This window comes from Podarcis filfolensis (assembly GCF_964270895.1).
Source record: "Podarcis filfolensis genome assembly, chromosome: 6".
Taxonomy (NCBI): Eukaryota; Metazoa; Chordata; class Lepidosauria; order Squamata; family Lacertidae; genus Podarcis; species Podarcis filfolensis.
In genome coordinates this window covers 53007927-53030996 of record NC_139609.1, presented here as the reverse complement: position 1 = coordinate 53030996, position 23070 = coordinate 53007927, and the positions used below count along the sequence as shown (strand labels likewise).

The 23070-nt window shown below is 44.8% G+C and overlaps 1 protein-coding gene across 2 annotated transcripts; it reads right to left on the bottom strand.

The window, feature by feature from the left end:
- Positions 1–3109: 3109 nt before the first annotated feature.
- Positions 3110–22410, bottom strand: LOC310765724 (uncharacterized protein). Of its 2 annotated transcripts, XM_083621084.1 has the most exons (16): positions 21358–22410; positions 19785–19893; positions 19401–19462; positions 17928–18004; positions 17438–17534; positions 15986–16061; positions 15577–15604; positions 12791–12931; positions 11537–11668; positions 10611–10758; positions 8881–8930; positions 8219–8269; positions 5984–6084; positions 5772–5876; positions 4414–4536; positions 3110–3359 (listed from the first exon to the last, which is right to left on the bottom strand). In XM_083621084.1, exons 2-16 carry the CDS (start codon positions 19808–19810, stop codon positions 3200–3202), a joined length of 1377 nt encoding a protein of 458 aa, XP_083477210.1. In that variant the 5' UTR covers positions 19811–19893; positions 21358–22410; the 3' UTR covers positions 3110–3199. The 2 variants fall into 2 exon arrangements, with proteins under 2 accessions (XP_083477210.1, XP_083477211.1); XM_083621085.1 differs by lacking the exons at positions 19785–19893; positions 21358–22410 and adding an exon at positions 19938–20536.
- Positions 22411–23070: the final 660 nt, after the last annotated feature.

Below are 23070 nucleotides of genomic sequence, written 5' to 3'. Positions count from 1 at the left end.
AAGATTCAAGGACAATCAATATTTTATTTTAGGAATGATTCAGTAGCTATATTCAGTAGCAGTATGATTATGCAGCTGCATTGTTTTATAATTTCTGGATGTCCTATGAACATATTATAAAATTGTTGTGTTCTATGTTCAACTAGGAGTTGCTTCTTTTTGTTTTCCAATAAAAAAATCAGTGTGGCAGGAGCAAATTTTCATTCCAGAAGTGTGGCCTAGAGAAAAAACTCTGACCACCACTGCCTTAGCTCTTGCTGCTGCCAGGTGTGAGAAATTCAGATTGCAGCACCTGAAAACCCCTCTGGCCAGAAGTACAGGCAGGTCTTCTATGATTGCTTAGCTGCAATTCCTGCATTGCAGTGGGTTGAACTAGATGACCCTTGGAATCCCTTTCCAATTCTGTGATCATCTCTTTTTCTAGTTGGCCACGTTTGGCCCTATAAAAGATTTTGAATCTGTTAACTTTGCCTTTGGCCAGGGCACAGCCTGACTCCCTCCCTCGGCAATCTTCGCGGAGCTCTGGCCCAATGGTTGCCAGTGGCTTGATTTGAATTAATTTTATAATGAATGATTTTAGAGTGTTGTGTTGTGTTGTATTTTTGTTCTGTTTTATTGTTGTTAGCCGCCCTGAGCTGGGCTCGGCTGGGGAGGGCGGGATATAAATAAAATTTATTATTATTGTTATTATTATTTTCAAGGGCTGTAGCTCTGGTAAAAGCAACTGCTTAGTATGCAGAAGGTCGAAGCTTCTTTCCTGGTGGGGGAGGGGATGTGCCATATTTGAGAATCTTGGAAAGCTGCTGCCAAGAAGTGTAGACAGTACTGAGCTGGTTGGAGGAGTTTCCTAAGAGGCACACGACCTTTGGGCACGAGACTGTTCTGGGTGGAGTGATAATCGTTCCCTCTGTATACAAAACTTGGTGAGCATTGTTGATAGTGTGTGTGTGTGTGTGTGTGTGTGAGAGAGAGAGAGAGAGAGAGAGAGAGAGAGAGAGGGAGAGTCTTTAACAGTCATGCTTTTGAGCCTCCACCACCCACGGTCCCAGATTGCAACTGAAGGAAGGTGTGTTGTGTTTGTGGGAGAGACACATGTCAATGCTCCTGAAAGGTCATGTTGACTTTCCGGGCTTTCTTCCTGTCCTGTGCATGCATCCTTTCCTGAGGTAAACAGCACCTGTCACATTAAACGACTTCTTACAGGGTTGCCTTGCATCCTTCTTTCAACTTCCCCCCTCCATCCCATGTTCCTAGATAATAAATCCAGCTTTGTTTTGACTTTCAAACGGGGGCAGGAGGCACTGTGCTTCACAAAAGATGAGCACTTGCTTCACCGTCCAATTTTATTGTCTTTTCCTTATTGGCGCAATGGCACTTATCAGGCAGAGGAGAGGCGCCCTCTTCTCCTTTCCTTCTTCCAGACCAGCCGTCTACATCCTTACTCAGAAGGTCGTCCCACTGAATTCAATGGGGCACATGCCCAAATAATTACGATTAGGATTGTAGTAGTAGTGAATAAGGAAGTTTATATCCTTTCTCACAGCAATGCCCTTCAGCTGCACTGAGTGGGCATCGGCACCACCTGCTGGCGGAGAGAAATGCTGCGCCACACATCAACCCATCTGTATGCACTACAACCGTGCAACAGCTGTCATGGTACAACAAATCCTTTTCAGTGTTCACGTCTGGGTATATTCAGGAGCAGAAGTTCAGAGCCCCACTCACAGCAGAAGGAGCAGGAGGGCTCCCCAAATATAACAGGGCCATTTTATCACACTTTGAAGTAATACATATCATCTAAGGAGGGTCCCTCGGTTAAGGCCATCTGGAGGCTAAAATGATCCAAGTTCACTACGGATTCTTTAAAAACGTTTTCTAGCCTCGCAGAGCAATGTTTGCAATGATGTGCTTCTACCATACTGCTGCTGCAATGCAAACAAAACCTGAGGGCAACCTTTTAAACAAAGGGCAGGAAAACTGCTGACGTGCCTTGTTTGCATATAATGGTAAGCCTAACCATGAGCTAAGTGAACAAGCAAGCATGTGAGTGCACTTTGCTGCTTCCTCCCTCCTCCTGCTGCTGCACAACTGACAGAGAAGCCATGGTTTGGAGTAGTGTTTCATGCCAGCGGTAGCAGCAATAAGGAGCATGTTTTTCCTGGTGGGGGTGGTCAACCTTCTTTCCTCCGGTCACTTAGCAACAGTGATTAAGCGAACAAGCCTCCTGAGCAATGGTGCTGTCTGTTGAGGGCCAAAGTCATGTTTTTTAAAAAGTGAAAATTAAAAATCTGTGGTCCCTGCTGGCTTGGGGCCTGGTACATGCATGCCCCCAATACCCTGCTGTCAGCAGCCCTGAGTGAAGCAATTTTCTAACGGTGCACCTGCACAACTTCTCGTTCATACTTAGCTATGGCTTGGCTTAGGGTTACTCAACAAGCCAGGCCGTAAATATGAGATTCATTTTCAACCGAGCAGCACTAAAATGAAGTAGCAAGATACAAAGGAGGTCAGAGCCCTATACAGTGGTACCTCGGGTTACATATGCTTCAGGTTACATACGCTTCAGGTTACAGACTCCGCTAACCCAGAAATAGTGCTTCAGGTTAAGAACTTTGCTTCAGGATGAGGACAGAAATTGTGCTCTGGAGGCGTGGCAGCAGCAGGAGGCCCCATTAGCTAAAGTGGTGCTTCAGTTTAAGAACAGTTTCAGGTTAAGAACGGACCTCTGGAACGAATTAAATACTTAACCCGAGGTACCACTGTAGTCCCAAACTGCTCTCTGGTGAACCTCAGTGTGAACAACGCTATACAAACCTAATGTTCTAATATACCTGCCACTTCACAGGGACTCTGAAGGATATTTAACCTCCAAAGATAGAAGAAATGTTTTAGCTGGAGTTCTCTGAAGAGTTGCAAGCATTATCTCTATTAGACAACTCTTAGGCTTGTTGGGCTTATGCTGAGGACACCAATGGAGTAGTAGCAGCTAAAATCACCTCTCGGATTCAGATGAAGTCCCGCCTGCAGACCTCTCCAGCTCTTTTCGCACCAGCCAGCCTGTTAGAACCACATCCCAGGCAGTGTTCACTGGTCACACATGAAACAGGGCCTCCTTTCTATTTTTATTTTTCAGAAGTAAACTGTCCAGGATTTTGATGGTGCAAAGTCCTGGCATGGTTATTCTGCTCCTTATGTGACTTTAAGAATCAGAGGTTGTAAATGGGTATTGTTTCTGCAGCTCCAGGATCCTGATCAGAATGAGGCAAGCAACCCCCAGAAAAAACAGCCACAACAAAACCCAATAGTAGGTGGGCATAGAGAACCAGGCTCTGCAAAGCTCCATTTTAGATCCTTTGCACCTGCCGGAAAAAAGAGAGAAAAAATAATCACCTGGTACAATCAGTCAACTATCAGTCTGGTGCCCTGCCATAAGCTAGGCCCAGTAAGCTCCGGCTTCCATTATTTGTAGCCTTCATAAGAATGAGTGTACTTTTAACAACACTAAGGAAACACTAAATTCTGTAAAATGTATAAACACAAATTCTTTATACATCCCTCCTGAAACAGCTGAATTCTGCAATCTATACTGAATGTGCACATTTACACACATTTTTGTATGATTTCATGTCATTTATTAATTCCATGGTCATAAAGGCTAAACATTTTACATTTCTTCTACAAAAACAGGACCCTGAGTTTCTCACAGAATGCTGAATTCTCAGAAATGAAAATACATCAGAACAGGCCTGCTAGATCCACCCAAACTAGAATCCTGTTTCCCCACAGCAGCCAACCCAAATACCTCAGTGAAGTCCCCAAGCAGCACATGAAGACAGAATTCCTGAGATTACTCCTAGCAGCTGGCATTTGGTGGCAATGCTGCTTCTGAATCTTCTCCTCATGACTAGTAGCCACTAATAGACTTTCTCACCCATGAATTTGTCTCACCCCCCCCCTTTTAAATCCACCTAAGAGAGGGGCCATGACCACATTCAGTGGCAACAAATTCCATAAACTAATTTTGTGATGTGAGGAAGAGTATGTCCCTTTGTCTCGCTCCAAATCTCTGGTATCTGAAGAAGTGTGCATGCACACGAAAGCTCATACCAAGAACTAACTTAGTTGGTCTTTAAGGTGCTACTGGAAGGAAAAAAATTTTTTGTTTTGACTATGGCAGACCAACACGGCTACCTATCTGTATCCAAATCTCTGGCCAATCTGTTTCAACAGAACACCCCAAATTCAATAGAACACATTTCCTAGCTCTACAATATCCTTTTTCTTTTTTGAGATATGGCAACCAAAACTGTGGATTACAGAAAGTTCTGTTCAGACTGCAAAGAAAACTTCCCGTGTGGAGAAGGGCTAGAACAATCCTATGGATGGCAAGCATAGAAAGCATTGTTCACTTACAGAAGCGTCTCTCCCCTCAGTTCCTCACATTCTTCATCTAGTTCCTCAATGCCTGATTCCTCTTTGGGTTCTTCCTCTACAGTCTTACTGATGTTGCTTCTGCACCGAAGTTCTGACTCCCTCCTGAGAAGAAAGACAGTGTGGATCCTGCAGTGGTCAACTCACCCCAGAAAAAGAGGCTCACAGCTCAGCCAGCAATGGAGTACATTTCTGGTAATGCTGGATGAAACTTCAGAGAAATGGAGTCTCTCTATCACTCAAGGAGTTTCTTTGGGCTCCCATCTTTGCAACAGCAGATTGACTCAGCCTAAAATATATTTGTCCTCCCAAGGAGGTAATTAAAGAAGACCGAGAGCCATTTTGGAGATGGGCCCTGATACAGAGAGGGACTAATTGGCATGTCCCCTGGCACAAAGAACAGCTTCACTTTACATGGCAATACCCAGGCATACCGGTGTTTCTCTCATCAAGTAAAGTGGAGTGTGATTGATAAGTGGCATCCTCACAGCACCTGTGTACATGTCCTGGGAGCTCCCAGGTGTGTGTATTTTAAAACATGGGCCTGTTTGCTGCAGAAACCAGCAATCCACTTGCAGCAAAATGCCTGCTGCACAGTGCATAGCCAAAAACATATTATCTGGGAAACAAACTGGCATAGTTTGATGTCTTCATCACTTAGATGTCTGCTCTCATTTAAAGAGGCCAGGTTCTCCCTCCAGGAGGCAGAGATCACACTGCTTTCCCTTCTGTGTAGTGTCTTCTGTCTACAACATGTGAGGCCCTTCTTCGTGTGCCTCCTCCACGAGAAGCCCAGAGGGCAGCAACACAAGAACAGGCCTTTTCTGCACTGGCTCCCTGTTTGTAGCATGCTCTCCCCAGAGAGGCTTGCCTAGTGCCTTCAGTACATATATTTAGGTACCAGGTGAAAACATTTGTCTACAACCAGGCATCCTATTGCCTTTTAAATGTGTTTGTTGGAGGGGGGGTTATTGGTTTTGTTTTGTACAGTCATACATTGGGTTACAGACACTTCAGGTTGCGTTACAGACCTGCCGAAACCCGGAAGTACCAGAACGTGTTAATTCCGGGTTTCGGGGGCCGCTAAATCACACTTTGCGCATGTGCAGAAGTGACGAATCGCAACCCGCGCATGCGCAGATGCACCGCTGCGGGTTGTTAATGCTGCGGGTTGCGAATGTGCATCCTGCACGGATTACATTCACAACCCGAGCGTCCACTGTACTTGTTTTATTACATATTTTGTGTTCACATTTTGCATTTTTATGTTGTGAACTGCCCTGTGATCTTCAGATGAAAAGTGTTACACAAAATAAATAAATAATAATAATACATCCTACTCGATTCTGGTTGTCCCTGCCATGCTCTGCTGGGAGAAGCTGGGAGATGCTGCATGCAGGAGAAAGTAATTGTCAGCAGAGTCTTCCTGGAGACTGTGGGGTTGTCTGTGGGGAGGAAATGATAGATAACCACACTGGACATGCCAAGGACCAAGCAAGACTATTCCGCACACTTGAATCAAGCTTTGCCTCTTGCATCAACCCGTCCCTACCTGTCTGGGTTCTCCTCCTCCACCTCCTCCTCCTCCTCCACTGCAGTTGATTTGATTGCTTCCCCCTCAGAGCTCTGCTCATTTTCAGGGCTGTGAAAGTGCTGCAATAAGAATCAAGGAAGATTGTGATCAAAAGATGAAGAGAGGCTGGGAAGCCTTGAGCCACTTGCATCATCTCTTCTGGGGACTAGAAAGGGGGGGGCTCCTTGGAGGAAAGTAAAAAAATTCAAAAAGAGCAAGCATCAAAAACTGGATCAACAGAATAATGGATCATGAGCAGTTTGTAACTGCACTATTCTGAGAACTACAGCTTTGATTTGGTAGTGCTAAGAGCTTTTCCAGATAACCTATTTATTTTATTTTTTGGAATTTTTATTTCCTTACATCCCACCATTCCTGCAAGGAGCTCCTGGTGGCGTACATGGTTCTCACACACCCCACACCCCAATTTTACCCTCACAACAACCCTGTGAGGTAGGTTAGACGGAGAGGTTGTGACTGGTCCAAGTTCACCTGTTAAGTTCAGCAGGGATTTGAACCCTGGTCTCTTGCACAAAGCTTACACGGGGATTAAATTATATCCAATATTTATTGAGCATTTGTTCTGATTTATTTGCAGGGTGGTTATAAAACAATGAGCATCCATCCTGATTTTCCTGCAGGGTGTTTACACATCTTTCCTGTTAATTATTTATTCACTCCACACTTTTCAGTTAATTTCCTCATCACGTTCCTAACTGCCAAATTATAACTGGATTTCCAACACTAGAGTGAGAGCATTTTAATCTACTTTAATTGTGGAAACTATAATTTCCCAGTTTGCACTCAAAATCCCTCCCGCAAAATACTGGCAGTCGGGAGTCTCCTAGCCCTCAAAGCCTGAAAACTTGAGTAACTAAAGGGAATTCCAAATGTGGCATTCTGAATCCCAGGATCTGAGGAGGAGGGTGTGGGGATGACTCATGGCTGCTGATTCCCTATGGTTAACAGTGCTGCTAGGAATTTGTAGCTCACTAGAAGCCTCAGAGGCTGGTACAAAGCGCTTTTGCCAGTGATTGTTAACTTTAATGAAAACAAAAAGCCGCATGAAGCAGAGAGTCAGATAAAAGTGAGTCACGTGAATTCACATGGACACTGAAAGCAGACAAAAGCATGATGTGCAGTTACTTCTCTCTCATTTTTGCCAGCCAGTCCCTTTTGTTGACGCTAGTTCCTTTGTGTATAGCAGTTTTGCTTAATCCTGAAGAAGATAATGTAAAGAAGGCCTTCCAGTTCAGCTTCACAGACAGTGGATAAGGAGAATAGGCAAACTTGCAGCAACAGGAGAAGGCACCACTCCTGCATAGTGTCCTGTTGCCCCAGGTTTCTTAGAATACCATATATTGCACCTGGAACAGAACTTGGAATCCTTATAGCTAAGTTCGCTTCCAGACTGTCAGCACTTTTGTACTGACCTCTCATCCATTCAAGTGGATGCCAGCATATGTCTTTCATGGAATAAAAAACACCTTCATAACTCACCCCTGTGAAAGTGAGCACATTGCAACACAGAGCTCTTGTGCTAAAACAAAAACTTTGCAGTAAGAAAAGTGACAGGGCAAAGGACTGGAACTGTGGAATAACTACCACTTGATGGCAGTGCCATATAACTTTCTTGCAGATATTGTGCAAGCAAATCAGGACACATGTTCAATAAACTTGCCCATCTTGGAGCAACCCAAGGCTGGTCTTGAATGTGGTGCTGTGGAAACAATGTCCAAAAAATGAATGGGATTGACGCATACCAATGTAAAACAACAAACTGATAATAAGAACACATTTACCAGATCATCACTACCAACAAGTTTTCAGGTCACTTTCAGGCCTAAAGGTACATGCTGGGAATTGGAACAGACTGGGAATGAACAGATTCATTTCCCATCATGCATTGCAATGGCACTTAGGAATTACACAGCCTTCAATACTGGTAAGCTTTAATAAACATGGCTTAGTAAAAGCTTGCTTTTCCAGCTTCAGGCAATACAAAAATGATCTCAACTTAGATTTGAATAAACTCATGGAGGAACTCCAGAATGTGCCCAGGTGGAATTAGACACATGTGTGCAATGCATAACGGGCAATTCAGTTGGAATGTGGGACGTCACTGTGTTTTGGTGCATTGCAAACCAGCAAGCAATGAAGATCAGGCATATCCTTCACTGCAAAAAGCTCATCATAGAGGGAGAGCTTCCTTACCATCAGCTGTCTGGGAATCACTGCAATGCTGACTCTACGACGAGCTGATCCCTGGGACATAGAAGAACAATCCTAGTTAGCAGAGCAGTAGTTACAGGGAGGCTTGCGAAGAATGCATATTCCCTGAATGTTCAGCTTTCATTAAAGAGACTTGTGGTATGCTGGGTTATGGAATATACGGGAAAGTCTGCAGGTAATATTATACCCAGTTGCTCAGGAACAAGGAAGCCAATTTTGCTGCATTAAGTCAATGAGTGCAAGGAAACTGAAACAAGCAGCAGGCATTTAAAAACATTTGATTCTGTTACATTTTATGTTATTAACATGTAGTATCATTAAAATAACTAACATATTGGGTCACCTGTACTGAAAGCCTTTTGGTTTTGAATGGATTTCTCCCCCATCCACTGGATGTCCCTTTAGCATATACACCAACCCCCCAAAAAAAGAAATCTAGCTAGTATGGTTAGGGCAGGTAGACCTCTGCTCAAGAGCTCATTTGTAAAAGGGGCTATTCATGGAACTGAACAATACTTGAAGGGCCAAAGTGACCCATTTGCCTTCTGGCATGATCTCAGGGAAAGCAGCAGCACAGGTCCTGTGCTCCATGAAACATAGGAGGAGATGCACACAGTCCCCCCACCTCCACCCTGTCACTTTACCTGCTGGAACATTCGCAATGGAGGATGCTTCAGTCTCTGCTCACTATCGTCTAGGGAGACAAAAACAGGGGAAGGGCTGTAGCTCAGTGGTACGGCACACGCTTTGTCCCAGGTTCCGCCCTTGGGATCTCCAGGTAGGGCTGGGGAAGTCTCCAGTTTGAAACCCTGGAGAGATGCTGCTGGTCAGTGTAGACAACATTGAGGTCAATGGATCAATGGCCTGACTATGGGAAGGCCTCCCATGTTCATAAAGGCAATCACTGCATCTGCCTTGAACTGCTTTATGCTCTAGAGCACACTTGAGCAGAAGGTAGATTGGAATTTAGTAGCAACTTGCAGATAATCTGCAATAACTTGGACAATTTGTGGATAATATGGATAATTTATGATTTCATAATATAATGGAAAATATTTGGAACAACAACAACAAAAAGCCCGTCGTAAATTAGACTGCTGAAGTACAGAAAGGGCAACTAGGAAAGTACTTTGTTTGACAGGACTGTGAGGTACTGAAAACAAATTCCTAGGCTCATAATGTACACAAAGGCACCCTGTTCTTTAATTCTAACTACAGTCATACCTCATGTTATGTCCGTTTCATGTTACATTCTTTCAGGTTATGTCCCATGGCAACCCGGAAGTACCGGAAAGGGTTACTTCCGGGTTTTGCCGCTCGCACATTTGCAGAAGCGCAAAATGATATCACGTACATGCGCAGAAGTGGCGAATCACAACCCGCACATGCACAGATGCGCTACTGCGGGTTGCGTTCTTTTCATGTTGCAAATGTGCCTCTGGAATGGATCCCGTTCACAACCAGAGGTACCACTGTATATGGCTTTTGCTCCAAGTTCTGGTTGGTAGATCTTTTGGGGAGAGGGTCTTAGTCAAAAAAATAAAGTACCGTATTTTTTGCTCTATAAGACTCACTTTTTCACTCCTAAAAAGTAAGGGGAAATGTGTGTGCATCTTATGGAGCGAATGCAGGCTGCACAGCTATCACAGAAGCCAGAACAGCAAGAGGGGTTGCTGCTTTCACTGCGCAGCGATCCCTCTTGCTGTTCTGGCTTCTGAGATTCAGAATATTTTTTTTCTTGCTTTCCTCCTTCAAAAACTAGGTGCGTCTTGTGGTCTGGTGCGTCTTATAGAGCGAAAAATACGGTATATCAGTCAAGTATGAAGACTTCCCACCCATATTTTCCCTATAGGATAGGAGCACCTGCGTGCAGACGGTCTGAGGTGCAATCCCTGGCATCTGCAGGGCGGGCTGGAAGAAGCCTTGACCTGAAACCCTGGGGTGTAGAGAATACTGAGCTGGATGGACCAATGGTATGATTCAGTATAAGGCAGCTTCGTCTGCTGGCAGCTGAACAAAGCTTCAAGTCAGTTCAAAGGGCTTCACTGGTACATGTAATGCAACCCCAACCCTGTTGGGGTTATGAGGAGAGTGGCAGCTCTAGCAAAGAGCTGGCTTTGTTTCTCTAGAATCACCTCTCATGTACTGATGCACTGCAAGTGTTGGCTTTTCACCAGTGTGCTGTTATCTACAATCCATTTCAACACCCAAAAAAGCCCCATGCAACTTGCTCCTGAGAACAGACTCCAGCGCCTGGTGTCTTCTTATTCCCGCTAATGCCCCTTCTGCCCACGCATCAGCATTTGTTCACATTATGTTTACATCTCAAGGCACCGCACAGCCACTCTTTGCACAAAAGTGGGCCCCACCTCACCCCTGTTTTCTGCCAGCTGCCGGTTACGCGAGTTCTGCTGAATGAGCCTCTTCATCTCCTCCAGCTCCGTGTGCTCTCTCAGGTGGTGCCTTTTCAGGTTCTCGACGTGCTGCACCATCACCTCTGCAGCCCGGCTCATGCGGGCCTCCTGTGGGAGAGAGTGCAAGGGGTGGTTTAAAGCAAAGCAGTGGGGCAAGGTAGCTCAGAGACCAAAAGCCAGCACAGTCCTCTTGGGAAGGGGCCTGGAGATATTGCTGCGTGTTTACTTATTTCTGTATGGCAGATTGGCCATAGAAGTACTTTGGGTGAGAGGTGATGGATTGCCTATAGAGTTAATAACCTATAAATTGCAGATTAAACTGGGGGAATTCCTGGTCCTCCAGAGCACATTCACTTGTGCTGTATCAGCTCTCGAAAGAAAACAACAAGAGTCCTTTTAATAAAAGAGCTTCAAGATCTCGATACAGTAAGTTGACGGAGCTCAGGCCCAGAAGCCAAACGCAATCTGGCCCTCAGAATTCTCCACAGGCCAGACTCCCTCCTTAGTCACATCCCTCATGAGCCCTGCTTCCCACTCTCCTTGAGTGTTTTTGCCTGGCTGGAATGTGTCCTTGGACTCTGAAAACACCTCTTACCTGTCTGGATGAAGGGTCGTGGGGTGTGCAAGTGTTTGCAGAAATTAGCCTGCTGTACAAAGGTAAAATTTATAGCAATTGTTCTGCCCACTTTTGCTGTGGCATGTGGCCCCCAAGAAGGTTGGTTAGAAGGGAAAATGACTCTAGGACTAAATGGGATTCCTGATGCCTATGGTAAATCTTTAAAACAACCAATAGTGTGAATTTAAGTTCTACACTGGCAAAAAGACACATTTGTAGAAGAGCTCACAGTCATTTGCCTTATGTTCACCACCTAGCCTGGTAATTGACCTGATGGACGGCTCCTAATTTCTCCGCTGCCCCCGTTGCCCGTTCAATTGCTCCTTCTAGGACGGCAAGAGTGCTTTGCAAATGTTCTACCAATTCCTTGTGCCTGGGGTCCACGCAGGCCTGATCCAGCTTCTGGAGAAATAAAACACAAGATGGAAAATGTTGGATTAACTGGACTATCAGCCTAACTCCTAACTGAGGTTCTTCACCAGACCTGATAAAAAGGCAATCCCAAGCAATGGATCATTACTTACACATTAGACATATTCACCAGCAGTTTAATCAGGTTTGGTTTATACAATTGCTTGGATCCACAGTTCCCATGAGAAGAACTCTGTTTACAGGGTACTCCAGCTGAAGGAAGCAGAGGGAGGTGGTTTTTGCTGATTCCTCCTCTCTGTTGTTGTCCCCCCCCCCCCGGAGGAAAAAATGGCTCTGGAGGATTGGGGGACCCCCAAAATAGTGTGGAGAGGTGGCCATGAGGTCTTCGGGGGAATCTGTCAAAATCGCCTCCCCCTTTTCCTCCAGCAGGACCTCATATTCTGTGAATATCTGTGATATTCTGTGAACAGCTGGATCGAAATGAAGATAGTTGAAATTAGGCCCAATCAAAAATCCATGGGATCAAGTTAATCATTACTCAAGTCTCATTTATTTAAATGGAAACTAAGTGCAATTAACTTAGGCTGCTTACCAACAGCTATCACCCAACCATATTCGGAAATAACTTTGCAGTTTTCAGATTTCTGCAATTGCAATATGGTGGAATAGTGCAAGCAACATAATTTTTAAATGACACACTAAATGGGGTGCAAAAATGATGGTGAGGGACACCCACTTAAAAATGTTGAGAAAAGAGGTATATGGTGACCATGAGAATCAGTAAAGGGGAGAAGACAGCACCACTCACTGGACTATGTCCTGTGTACTATATAGATGAAAGACAGCACGACACAAGCAACAAAAAGCACCACATCCCCTAAAGTGCTTATAGTGAACAATGATCCTGTTTGTACCTTGCAACAGACTAGCAGCCTCATACCTGGCATTGCTTGAGAATTCTAAGAAACCAAAATAATCAGCGCGGCTTTGAAAGGTTCAGTCCACCATCTTGATTCAAAATGGCACCCAACTGCATCAAAACACCAAGATCTCAGGAACCTTCGTGCCAAATTAAGTCACAATGCTTTAAGAGAAATGCAGCAAACAAATGGTCCAAATGGCCAAGGGTTCTTGGGACATGGCTCCACTGACCTGCAGCATCGCCCGGCATTCCCCAAGCTCATGCTGAATATTCTCCTCAGCTGTGTTCCTCGCTCGCTCTTCCACCTGCACTCGCCGCCTCAGCGTGAACACGTCACAGCGGAAGGCAAGAGCCAAGTGTGCAAAAGCTGCCTGCCAAGAAAGGGGGCAGGTTAAAACATAGCAAGCGACTCTCAGGAAACTCAGCCGGCATTCAAATGCAAGCATAGGTTTAAAAAGGAAAAAAAAGGAAAGGAAACTCACCAGCACCATTGCAAAAACAAAGCATTTTAGGGGAAATGTTTATGGCCTGGCTTGTGAGAAAAGGAAGGCCAGTTCTAGAAACAAGCATCTATATTTTGCTTAAATATTTTAATAATTTTATGCACATGTATTCCTGAAGTTTTCAGGCTCTTGAAGAGAAGAAGAGTTTGGATTTGATATCCCGCTTTATCACTACCCGAAGGAGTCTCAAAGCGGCTAACATTCTCCTTTCCCTTCCTCCCCCACAACAAACACTCTGTGAGGTGAGTGGGGCTGAGAGACTTCAAAGAAGTGTGACTAGCCCAAGGTCACCCAGCAGCTGCATGTGGAGGAGCGGAGACGCAAACCTGGTTCACCAGATTACAAGACTACCGCTCTTAACCACTACACCACACTGGCTCAGTTTCACCTCAGTTTCACCTCAACAGCCAGTCGGGGGCGGGGGGGCGGGGGAAGAAGGGCAAATCAGGTTGCCAGTTGTGTATACATCTCTGTGTGTGAGTTAAACTGATAAGAAGCACTTCAAGGCTGTGCCTGGAGACTGGTCAGTCAACTTTGGTTGTTTCTAGTCTAATGTCGACACATTCAGGCTGGGCACTGGGTGGAGATAGTAAGGCTTTGGGAAGCCCATTGTTACTGGTGTCGTCATGACCATCAAACAGGTGCCTGTGGAGTCTTGCGAATCCATCTTCCAGGCACATCTCAAAGTCCTAATTGCTCAAGACACGCCCTGATAGCTGAAGAAAGTATTGCACCCTCCCAGCAATAATAAATTGTGATTTAACTATTGGGAAAATGTGACTTGACTACATATTGGGAACAGTGCATTTTCCCATGCTATACTTTCTAGCAAGGCCCTTGGAATGTGCTGCAAATGGATTGGGAACGATCAGCAGTTGTGAATGTAGAGATTTACCAACTGTGTGCAATGAGCTGCTTATCAACTTAACACTTGCTCTATGGACAACTTTAGATGAGTGTGGGATGTTCCCCGCTAAGGGCAGCAGGTGGTTAGTCAGAGCATCAGCCATACTGAAAACATTGTGCATTATATAATATTTGTATACCGCTTAATACTGAAATCAGTCTCTAAGTGATTTACAAAACAATAAATATGATATATATAACAAGCAATGAAACGGCGAAACTGCAATGCAATGTGATAAAACAATAAAATCACTAAAACTAAAGACATTTAAAAACATTTTTAGAGTCAGGGATCCCTTCCGTCTCCAGCCTGCCTCTCACCAAGGCACACCCTGACTTGCAAAATACTACATGTGAGACTCAAATTCTGCCTGACATCTGCACAAATCACAAATACCTATTACTCATTCAGTATCACTTGTCCCATTTTGCTCCCACCAATACACACAAACACATCACCCACCCAATCACTCTAATGTCACCCATTCAGTCACCAACCGCTAACACCAGTCACTCCTTCCACTCAACAAAAATGAATAGGAAAAACCAAGGAGACAATGAAGCCATTCATGGACAGAACAATGTAAATAACAATACAAACAGCCACCCATCAGTCACACAGATGGACTGTTCCTCCAAGCAATCTGGCTCTCACCCAGCTTGCTGTGCTCCACCAAGACTCTCACCCAAGGATGGGTGGAACTGCACACACACCCTCACCTACCAGCAGATTTATCTGCTGTTGTTGTTGTTTTATTATATATATATTTATTTGATTTTTAAAAAAGGTAAACATACAACAAATATCAATTCAGGATCTAACTATTAAAATTAGTCTGACTCTCCTGACTTCCCCTCATCTAATGGTAATATTTACAACTGCATATTAACACTTATCCAAATTTTTATCCTTCCAAATTATCCATACTATCCATTACTTTACAAGGGTGTTTAAAATCCTCCTAATGTTTTAACCTGCTTACAATGGTCTCGTAAACAAATTATGAACTTTCCCCATTCTTTTTTAAAATTCTTGTCTTCTTGATTTCTGAGCTTCCCAGTTAATTTTGCCATTTTGGCATAGTCCATCAACTTGGTTCCAACAGATTTCTCTGTTCATTCCAGAATTGTTAAGAAGGTAAATTAAATGATTTCAAAATTAGAAGGCTGCTGACCAATGTAGACAAATTTGTTGTGTATAGTTTAGCTATATAAAACAGTGTAAATTGCCAAGGGAATTTTGAAATCTAAATTATTTGGGTAAACTTTAAGTTTTGACAATTTGCAGTTCTACGAATGGATGTTTTATCTCACTCTTGGATTGTCTTGTTTGTTTGTTTTGCGATTTAATATTGTTATGGCCATGGGCTACGAACAATAAGAACCTGATTGACTGAATAGTCAGAGCAACACAAGGGCCAAGGCCACTGCCTAACTACCAGCTGGAAAGCAAGGCCCCCAAATAAATGGTGAGATTGAAGCTGGTTGCTATGATCATTTGCTGTTCTGACGATGGTCTCGCTAAGCCTCAGAATATTTCATTCAAAGTGGCACACAAAAGTGATACTAGACATCAAGCCACGTGGAGACAACCGCACTCAACTCACCTCCACATCCTGCTCTGTCAAAGCTACCCTGCAAAGGAAGAGAAAGCAGAGCCATAAGAGATTTCATGACATCCACAACATGTTGCATTCTTGATCCTCTTATCTGCAAAAACTCTGAGCAAAGAGATCCAGATGGGAATACTTCTGTTCAAGAAGAAGGGCAAAGGGATTGCAGTGCCAATATTAGCCCAAGGTATACAAGGGAACCGGTCGGGAAATAATATGGTAAGATTCCCCATGGCTTCACAATGTCCTGCAACACTGTCTACGTGGGTCGACATGATCCGAAATGCAGCAGTTTGCTTCTGTCTGACTGCAAGATCATTTTCGTGCCGCCTTCTTGGAATAGGTGCCATGCTTCATACAGCCCTCCCTGCTCACAAGAAACAGATATGTGGAAGGTTCCTACCTATGCAGGCCCAGCCTTTGCAGCACAGAAAGTTCCATCGCGGAGGTAGTCAGCGCATCTTCAGAGGGATCTGGGTCTAGGTAAAGAAAGATCAGCCTTGAAACAGAGCCAAACCAGAGTCAGACAAGGAAAATCAAGGTGCCATGGGAGCTCCATGACATCATTCTGTATCTGAGTAGAAAACACCAAGCTATGGCAAGCTATGGGTCTAAACCACAGAGCATAGGGCTTGCCAATCAGAAGGTCAGCAGTTCGAATCCACATGACGGGGTGAGCTCCCATTGCTCGATCCCTGCTCCTGCCAACCTAGCAGTTCGAAAGCACTCTAGTGCAAGTAGATAAATAGGTACCGCTCTGGTGGGAAGCTAAACAGCGTTTCCATACGCTGCTCTGGTTTGCCAGAAGTGGCTTAGTCATGCTGGCCACATGACCCGGAAGCTGTATGCCGGCTCCCTCAGTCAGTAAAGTGTGATGAGCGCCGCAACCCCAGAGTCGTCCGCGATTGGACCTAATGGTCAGGGGTCCCTTTACCTTTACCTATGGCAAGCTAGTAGTTGGAGCATGGGTAGGCAAACTAAGGCCCGGAGGCCGGATCCGGCCCAATCTCCTTCTCAATCTGGCCTGTGGATGGTCCGGGAATCAGCATGTTTTTCCATGAGTAGAATGTGTGCTTTTATTCAAAATGCATCTCTGGGTTATATGTGGGGCATAGGAATTCGTTCATTATTTTTTTCCCAAATATAGCCCGGCCCCCCACAAGATCTGAGGGACAGTGGACCGGCCCCCTGCTGAAAATGTTTTCTGACCCCTGAGTTTGAGGTTGGTCAAAAGCACTTGATTTACAGGTCACCCACACACTAGATTTACAAGATACCAGCTACTGCCAGGCCTTTATAGTCAAGATCTTTCTAGCCTAGATCAAGACCAGTTGCAATGTAGATTTTTGCCACTCAGGATAGAGGCAAACCCTCCATCCATTGCTCTTCAGCCATGAAACAAGCAAACAGAATGACATAGATAAATAAAGCAGGAAATAAAACAATTTTTCTTGGAAACCACTGTAAACAGATGAAAACATTAGCAGGATTGCAATAACACTTGTAATGTAACCGGGTACTATGGAGATAATGGAGTTATTAAAAAATAGGGATTACTGAAAAACATGCAGTAGAAAAAAAATTAACAACTGAACCCATGGAGAGGAAGGTGGGAAGTCCAGAAATTCAGAGGAATCTTTTAACTATGGATGCGTATTATATTTTTATAATTGTAAAATCAAATAAAAATTATTTTGGAAAGAAGGAGAAGCAAAACAAAAGAGAGTGAATGGCAGAAAAGGAAGTGGATGGGAGAGTCTAGAAAATGTAAATAAAACATTAAAAGAGGGGAAGGGGACACTCCCAGAGGAGAAGGGCAAATGGGGAAAGCCATGGCAAAGTTTCACTCACCAACCTTCATCACTCTCACCACTATCTTCAAAGTGCACTGTTGGTTCCCTGCCCCTCGTGCTCTCCTTGCGTGCCTGTTCTTGGAGTTTCCTAGCACAATGCTGCAAAGGGAAAAGAGCAGCAGACAGGTGTAGAGGAGGACACACAGCCCTGCGGTGATGGACTAGGCTCTCCTAGAAGGGGAAGGAGTGACACAGGTAGGAACCCCAGTGATGCTAAGCTCACACAGTAGTGAGGAGCAGAGGCAGAAGAAAACATCTCCTTCCATGTAGAGCACGCTGGAACATCCTTTTAGGGGAAAGACTTGCTAGGGTGGAACAAGGCAGGTTCCAGCTGGTAAATGGATTATGAGAAGGGGGACCCCACCCCCATAGTGCTATGTATGAAACTAAGCAGTTCTGGAGCTGATCAGCACCTAAGATGGACACTTCTTGGGAACTTCCTGTTAAGAATAAGTCAACTAAAAGTAAAGTGGTCCCCTTAGTGCTGCTCACCTTGTTTGTGCTATCAGAGCTATGCCTTCTCTCATCCATCACCCTTTCTGATTCACCTTCTGAACTGGCCATTGTTCCTAGAGAATGGAGGGCAAAAGGTCAGACTTGTACTCATCTCAGCTTCTAATGTGCTGGGTCAGCGAAGTCAGCATGGAATATTTCCCAGTCAACTCCAAACCAGAAGCTAGCAACAGAATCAGAGGCATCAACGTACACCTCCCTGTCCCTTGAACAACAAGGGTGGAACAAGATAGCTAGCGGCTCCCAAGGACACTATACCTTTAAAGCACATTCAAAATACCGCCCCACTCCCCAAATTCTGGCCACTGTGGTTTGTTAAGGGTTGCTGGGAATTGTGACTCTGTGAGGGGTAAATTACAGTGCTCAGAATTCTTTTCAGGAAAGAAAGCGCTTCAAATGTGGTTGAAAAGTATAGTGTGTACACAGTCTCAGGAAGGAAGGAAGGAAGGAAGGAAGGAAGGAAGGAAGGAAGGAAGGACCATGCCTGTTTAATGTCAATGCACACTAGACATGTGATCCAAAATCTAAGACCAGGGAGTGGTGGCTCCATTGTAGTTGGGATGGGAGAAAGAGAACAGAAACTGGGGCCTAGAATCATAGAATTACTGAGTTGGAAGCCTACCCCCAAGGGTCATCTAGTCCAACCCCCTGCAATGCAGGAACCTCAACTAAAGTATCCATGACAGATAGCCATCCAACCACTGCTTAAAAGCCTCCAAGGAAGGAGAGTCCTCCACTTTCCAAGGGAGTCTGTTCCACAGTCAAACAGCTCTTACTATCATATGTTTTGTAAGAATCTCTTTTCATGTAACTTGAAGCCATTGGTTCTGGAGCAGGAGAAAACAAGCTTGCTCCATCTTCCATGTGAAAGCCCTTTTAGATATTCGAAGATGGCTATCATATCTCGTCTCAGTCTCTTTTCCAGGCTTAACATACCCAGCTCCTTCAACCGTTCCTCATAAGGCTTGGTTTCCAGACCCTTGATCATCTTGTTTGCCCCTCTCTGCACACAGTCCAGCTTATCAGTATCCTCCTTAAATTGTGGCACCCAGATCTGGATGCTGTTCTGTGAGAGTGAGTTTGCATAGTCTTCTCACCTGGCCAATAGGAGCCTGAGGTGCTCATGAAGCACTGAACCAGTACCTGACGTCAGAGATGCTGTTCAAAGTCAAGCCAATAAACCATGCAAGAAGAAAGCATTTCTTTGCAGGTAGCCTGTGCAAGAGGTCAGCTGTCAGAGGGCTGCCTCCTAGAAGTGCAGCTAACCCCACCATCCTGTAGGGTTGTGAGCCTTTAAATCAGCTGCTCAGCAATGAAGACCCTGGCAACTTCCAGGATTTAGAGCAGTGCTTACAAACCACATCAGGCATTGTGAAAGAGAGAGAGAGAGCCTCCTCCTACCCAGGGAAATTGATTCCTCCTTCCATCCCCAGGCTTTCTCTGTTTCCTTACCTGAATCCAAAGATAGCCTACTTCCATCCAGCTCTGCCCGATGCTGCATCAGCGGCTCTTTGCTGAAAGATAAACAGGTTGGATTAACGACCACAGAGCCTCACCAGCATGGAGAGGAAGGTGCAGTCCAAGCAGGCAAGTAACTCTTCCCTCTGCCCACCCTGCCACAGGCTTTCAAGATCCTATGAGTTTTGCCACTCCAGAAGGGAGACCCTGGGAGCAATTGCCAGTAATGTGTCAAAGGGAAAGTTTCATGGTGCTGGGTCACCTTCTGCAGTGTGATCTGGCTTGATGTGCTGCAGGCACAGCTTCCCAACCATCCCACTCCCTTCTGAGCATCCCCTACTCCACGGATCCTGGCTGGCATGGACTCAGCATCTTTACCTCTGCAGCACCGCTCCACTTGCCATCCTGGACCAGGTGGCTGGCAGCCAAGACTGCAGAGTCCTTGTTGTGACCTCTCCCTCCCTGGTAAACTGGACAAAGAAGCTCCCTGTAAAGACATTTTCAGGGGGGAAAAAGCTATGAGTCACAAACCTCTGGCAAAGGTTTTGTGTTCATCACATTTCAACTACATTGATAAATGGGCCTTGCAGTCTCCAGGCTGCTACTGTTAAGTAACTATCTGCTGTAATCCAGGAGGAAGGGAAATTTGTTCCAGGATGGAGAAAGCAGGCCATCTGCTGGGGAGGCTTAATATTTCAGTCTCAAGTACATCCGAAGAACGCTCACTCCAGGAGTTGTTCTAAATAAAAGCCATTGTTTTCTTTTCTGGTCTCATGGACAGGCAGCAAATCTGTAGTTGTGCAAGTCCCACCCACCCAACAACAACAAAATACTGCAAAGCAGGTGGAAAACAAACAGTTTAGTTGGGTGCATTAACATGTAGTTTTGCAGTAAACAGGAGAAGTGAGGAAACACATTAGAAGAGACAAGGAAGTACACAGAAAGGCAAGTCGTGACCATGAAAAGCAGGTGTATATGATTGCTATACTCTTCCAAGTGGTGGAATGTAAATTGATCAAATATTAGATCTAGTAGCACCTGTACACTGATGGTCACATGTATTCAGTGTAGCAGACACTGAAGACTAGCTGTCAGGTAAATCAAATTCAGTTCAGCACTGGTGTGTAGACAAGCTTTGAGGGTTTCTACACACAAAATTGCTATCACATGGAAGGCTGCTTTAAGCTGCTCACCATAATAGCTGCTGCACACACACACTTGCAAATGTGAGAGAAACATTGCAACAGCCTTTAAGCTCTGAGGGTTTTGTGAAAAGTCTGGCCTTACAGATAAAGGCAGAAGACACATGAAAGAATGCCTAGGTAAAAAAGACAGAGACTGGAAGATGAAAAATAGAATGTCCAATAGAGATGGTCAATAAGTACATATCACAGTTGAGAGACAACAAGGCTGCAAATGGAAGTTTTATCTTGGTTCGTGAACGAGGATTCCACCCTCATAGGTTCATTGTTATTCTCATTTCACACTTCCTTAAAACTGCATATTTTAATAGCTCATAAAATACAAGGGAATAGAGCCAAATAGCATCTTAATCCTCTCCCTGCCCCCAGGCCGTAGAGATAATAAAGTGAATGTACAATCAGAGCTGTACCTATGACATACAGTCAAAAACGTACCCCCCCCCAAGATGTACTACTAATATGTAATGGAAACCAGCAGGGCTGAATGCCTAGACAGAGCAGGGTTTCATAAAAGCCTCTCTCAGCCATGCATTCACCAACAGAGCAGCCATATAAGAGCAATTACGCACTGCAACTAATCCACTATATAAACACACTCATGAAATATACATGCCTCAGCGTTTTGTGAAATATTTTTTGGTTGGAGCCAGTCTCCGGGGTCACTACAAACAGTTTTGACTCTTTTCGAGACTACTGTTCTAAAAACAATTCTATGTGTGCAAAGAGGGAGAGCTGTTGCCTCATCTCACCTTGGGGCCCTTCTTCCTTTTGGAGATCCCAAGTTGGCTTTAAAACAGAAGCTGTCAGGAAGGTGAGAGAGAGAGGCAGAAAGCGATGGAGGGGGTTTCACGGCCGCTGCTGTTGCACCAGCGCCTTCACCGCCATGCCCAGTGGGACATTCTTCTCCCCTGAGAGCACCTGCCTATGATGGATCTCTTCTCACAGCCTCTTTATCACCCCTGCAAAACACAGGTGCTATTGGGAGCTCCCGCTCCGAAGCTTTTCCCACAGAAAGCAACTCTAATCCAGGCCAAGGGCACAGAGCCGGGAGTCCAGGACCAAAGCAGTAAGCAGGAAGGGATTGCTTGACTTAACGCTTTTAGCTCTTTTCCATCTAAGGATCCTTAGCCGCATCGAACATTAAAGCTTCCAAACTCATAAGACAATAGAGAAGGGATAAGTAGGAAGTCAGATATTTGTCATTTCCACCATCAGATTGTTCGCTTTAAAACAGGTATCTCCCTGTATACATGTTCAATGTGTTGGCTCCCCACCTCTAAATCATATGGACACAGGCTGCATTGATATTGTTATTCTCCACAAACTTAACAGGTGCTTTTTTTTCTTTTTCTTTTGCAAAGCTGGATGGATTTGGCCATGGGAATCCACATGCTGAGACTTCAGGAGACCTGGGAGCAGAGGCTTATTATTTACAATAATTCGACTGCATGGTCCCCAATGTGTTGTACAACTTAAAGCAATACTACATAAGATAAACACAATAATTAAAATGAGAGAGGTGTGTAAACCATTAAGAGCACATAAGAAATAGGAGGAAAATAAAGCATGAGAGCAGGGCAACATATATTTGACATCCAGTCCTGGTTTAGAGGGTAAAAGATGTCAAGATATCCAAGTTAGACAAAAGCTATCCTTGGAAATTCATTCTTCTCATTTCCACAACTATAACACAGAGATATCTGTTGCCCCCTCCCTCACTCAGTGCTGTTCGAATCCAACTCCCATCAGCCTCAGTCAACATGGCAATGGTCAGGGATGATGGGAACTGGATTTCAGCAACATCTGGAGCATCACAAGTTGTCCCCAACCCCGATCCACTGTTTTTCTTGTTTAGGAATTTCTAATGGATGTGTCTGGGCTCACTCAGCCGGCCTCCTAGATCACATCCAGGTCTACTAAAGTGTCTGAAAGCAGCCACACTGTCTGGGGAATGACAGCTTTGGTCAAAACATCCAGAGGGCACCAGGCTGAGCAAGGATATTTTCATTAATACTGCATCATGCCCTTTCGACAGAGTAATGCTTTTTAAAATTTCTTCTCTCCCACATCTCATTTCAAAGTTCACTTAAGCACATGATCTACTGTTAAATTAAGGGATCTGGGACACTGGCAGATTGTGTGTGTGCAGCCCTGCCAGGAAATGGCCACAAGTGCTCCCTGACCCTTTTCCCCTTTGTGCTCATTCCCCCGCCTGTGCAGCAAATATATAAGGACAACGGACCTACCTGGACACAGGGATGTAAGGACTGTCAAATGCTGAGCCGCAAAGTCTGAGCATGAGCACCGAAGGAAATCCCTTTGAAGAGGGTGCGCCTCCTACGTTGATGAATGCAGTGCAAGAGCCTAAGCTGGACAGAGACAGGGACAGTCTGCCCCTAAACAAAACCGCCCGCTAAGGAAGACCAGGCTGCAGTGCTTCTCCTCCTTCAAAGCAGACTTCC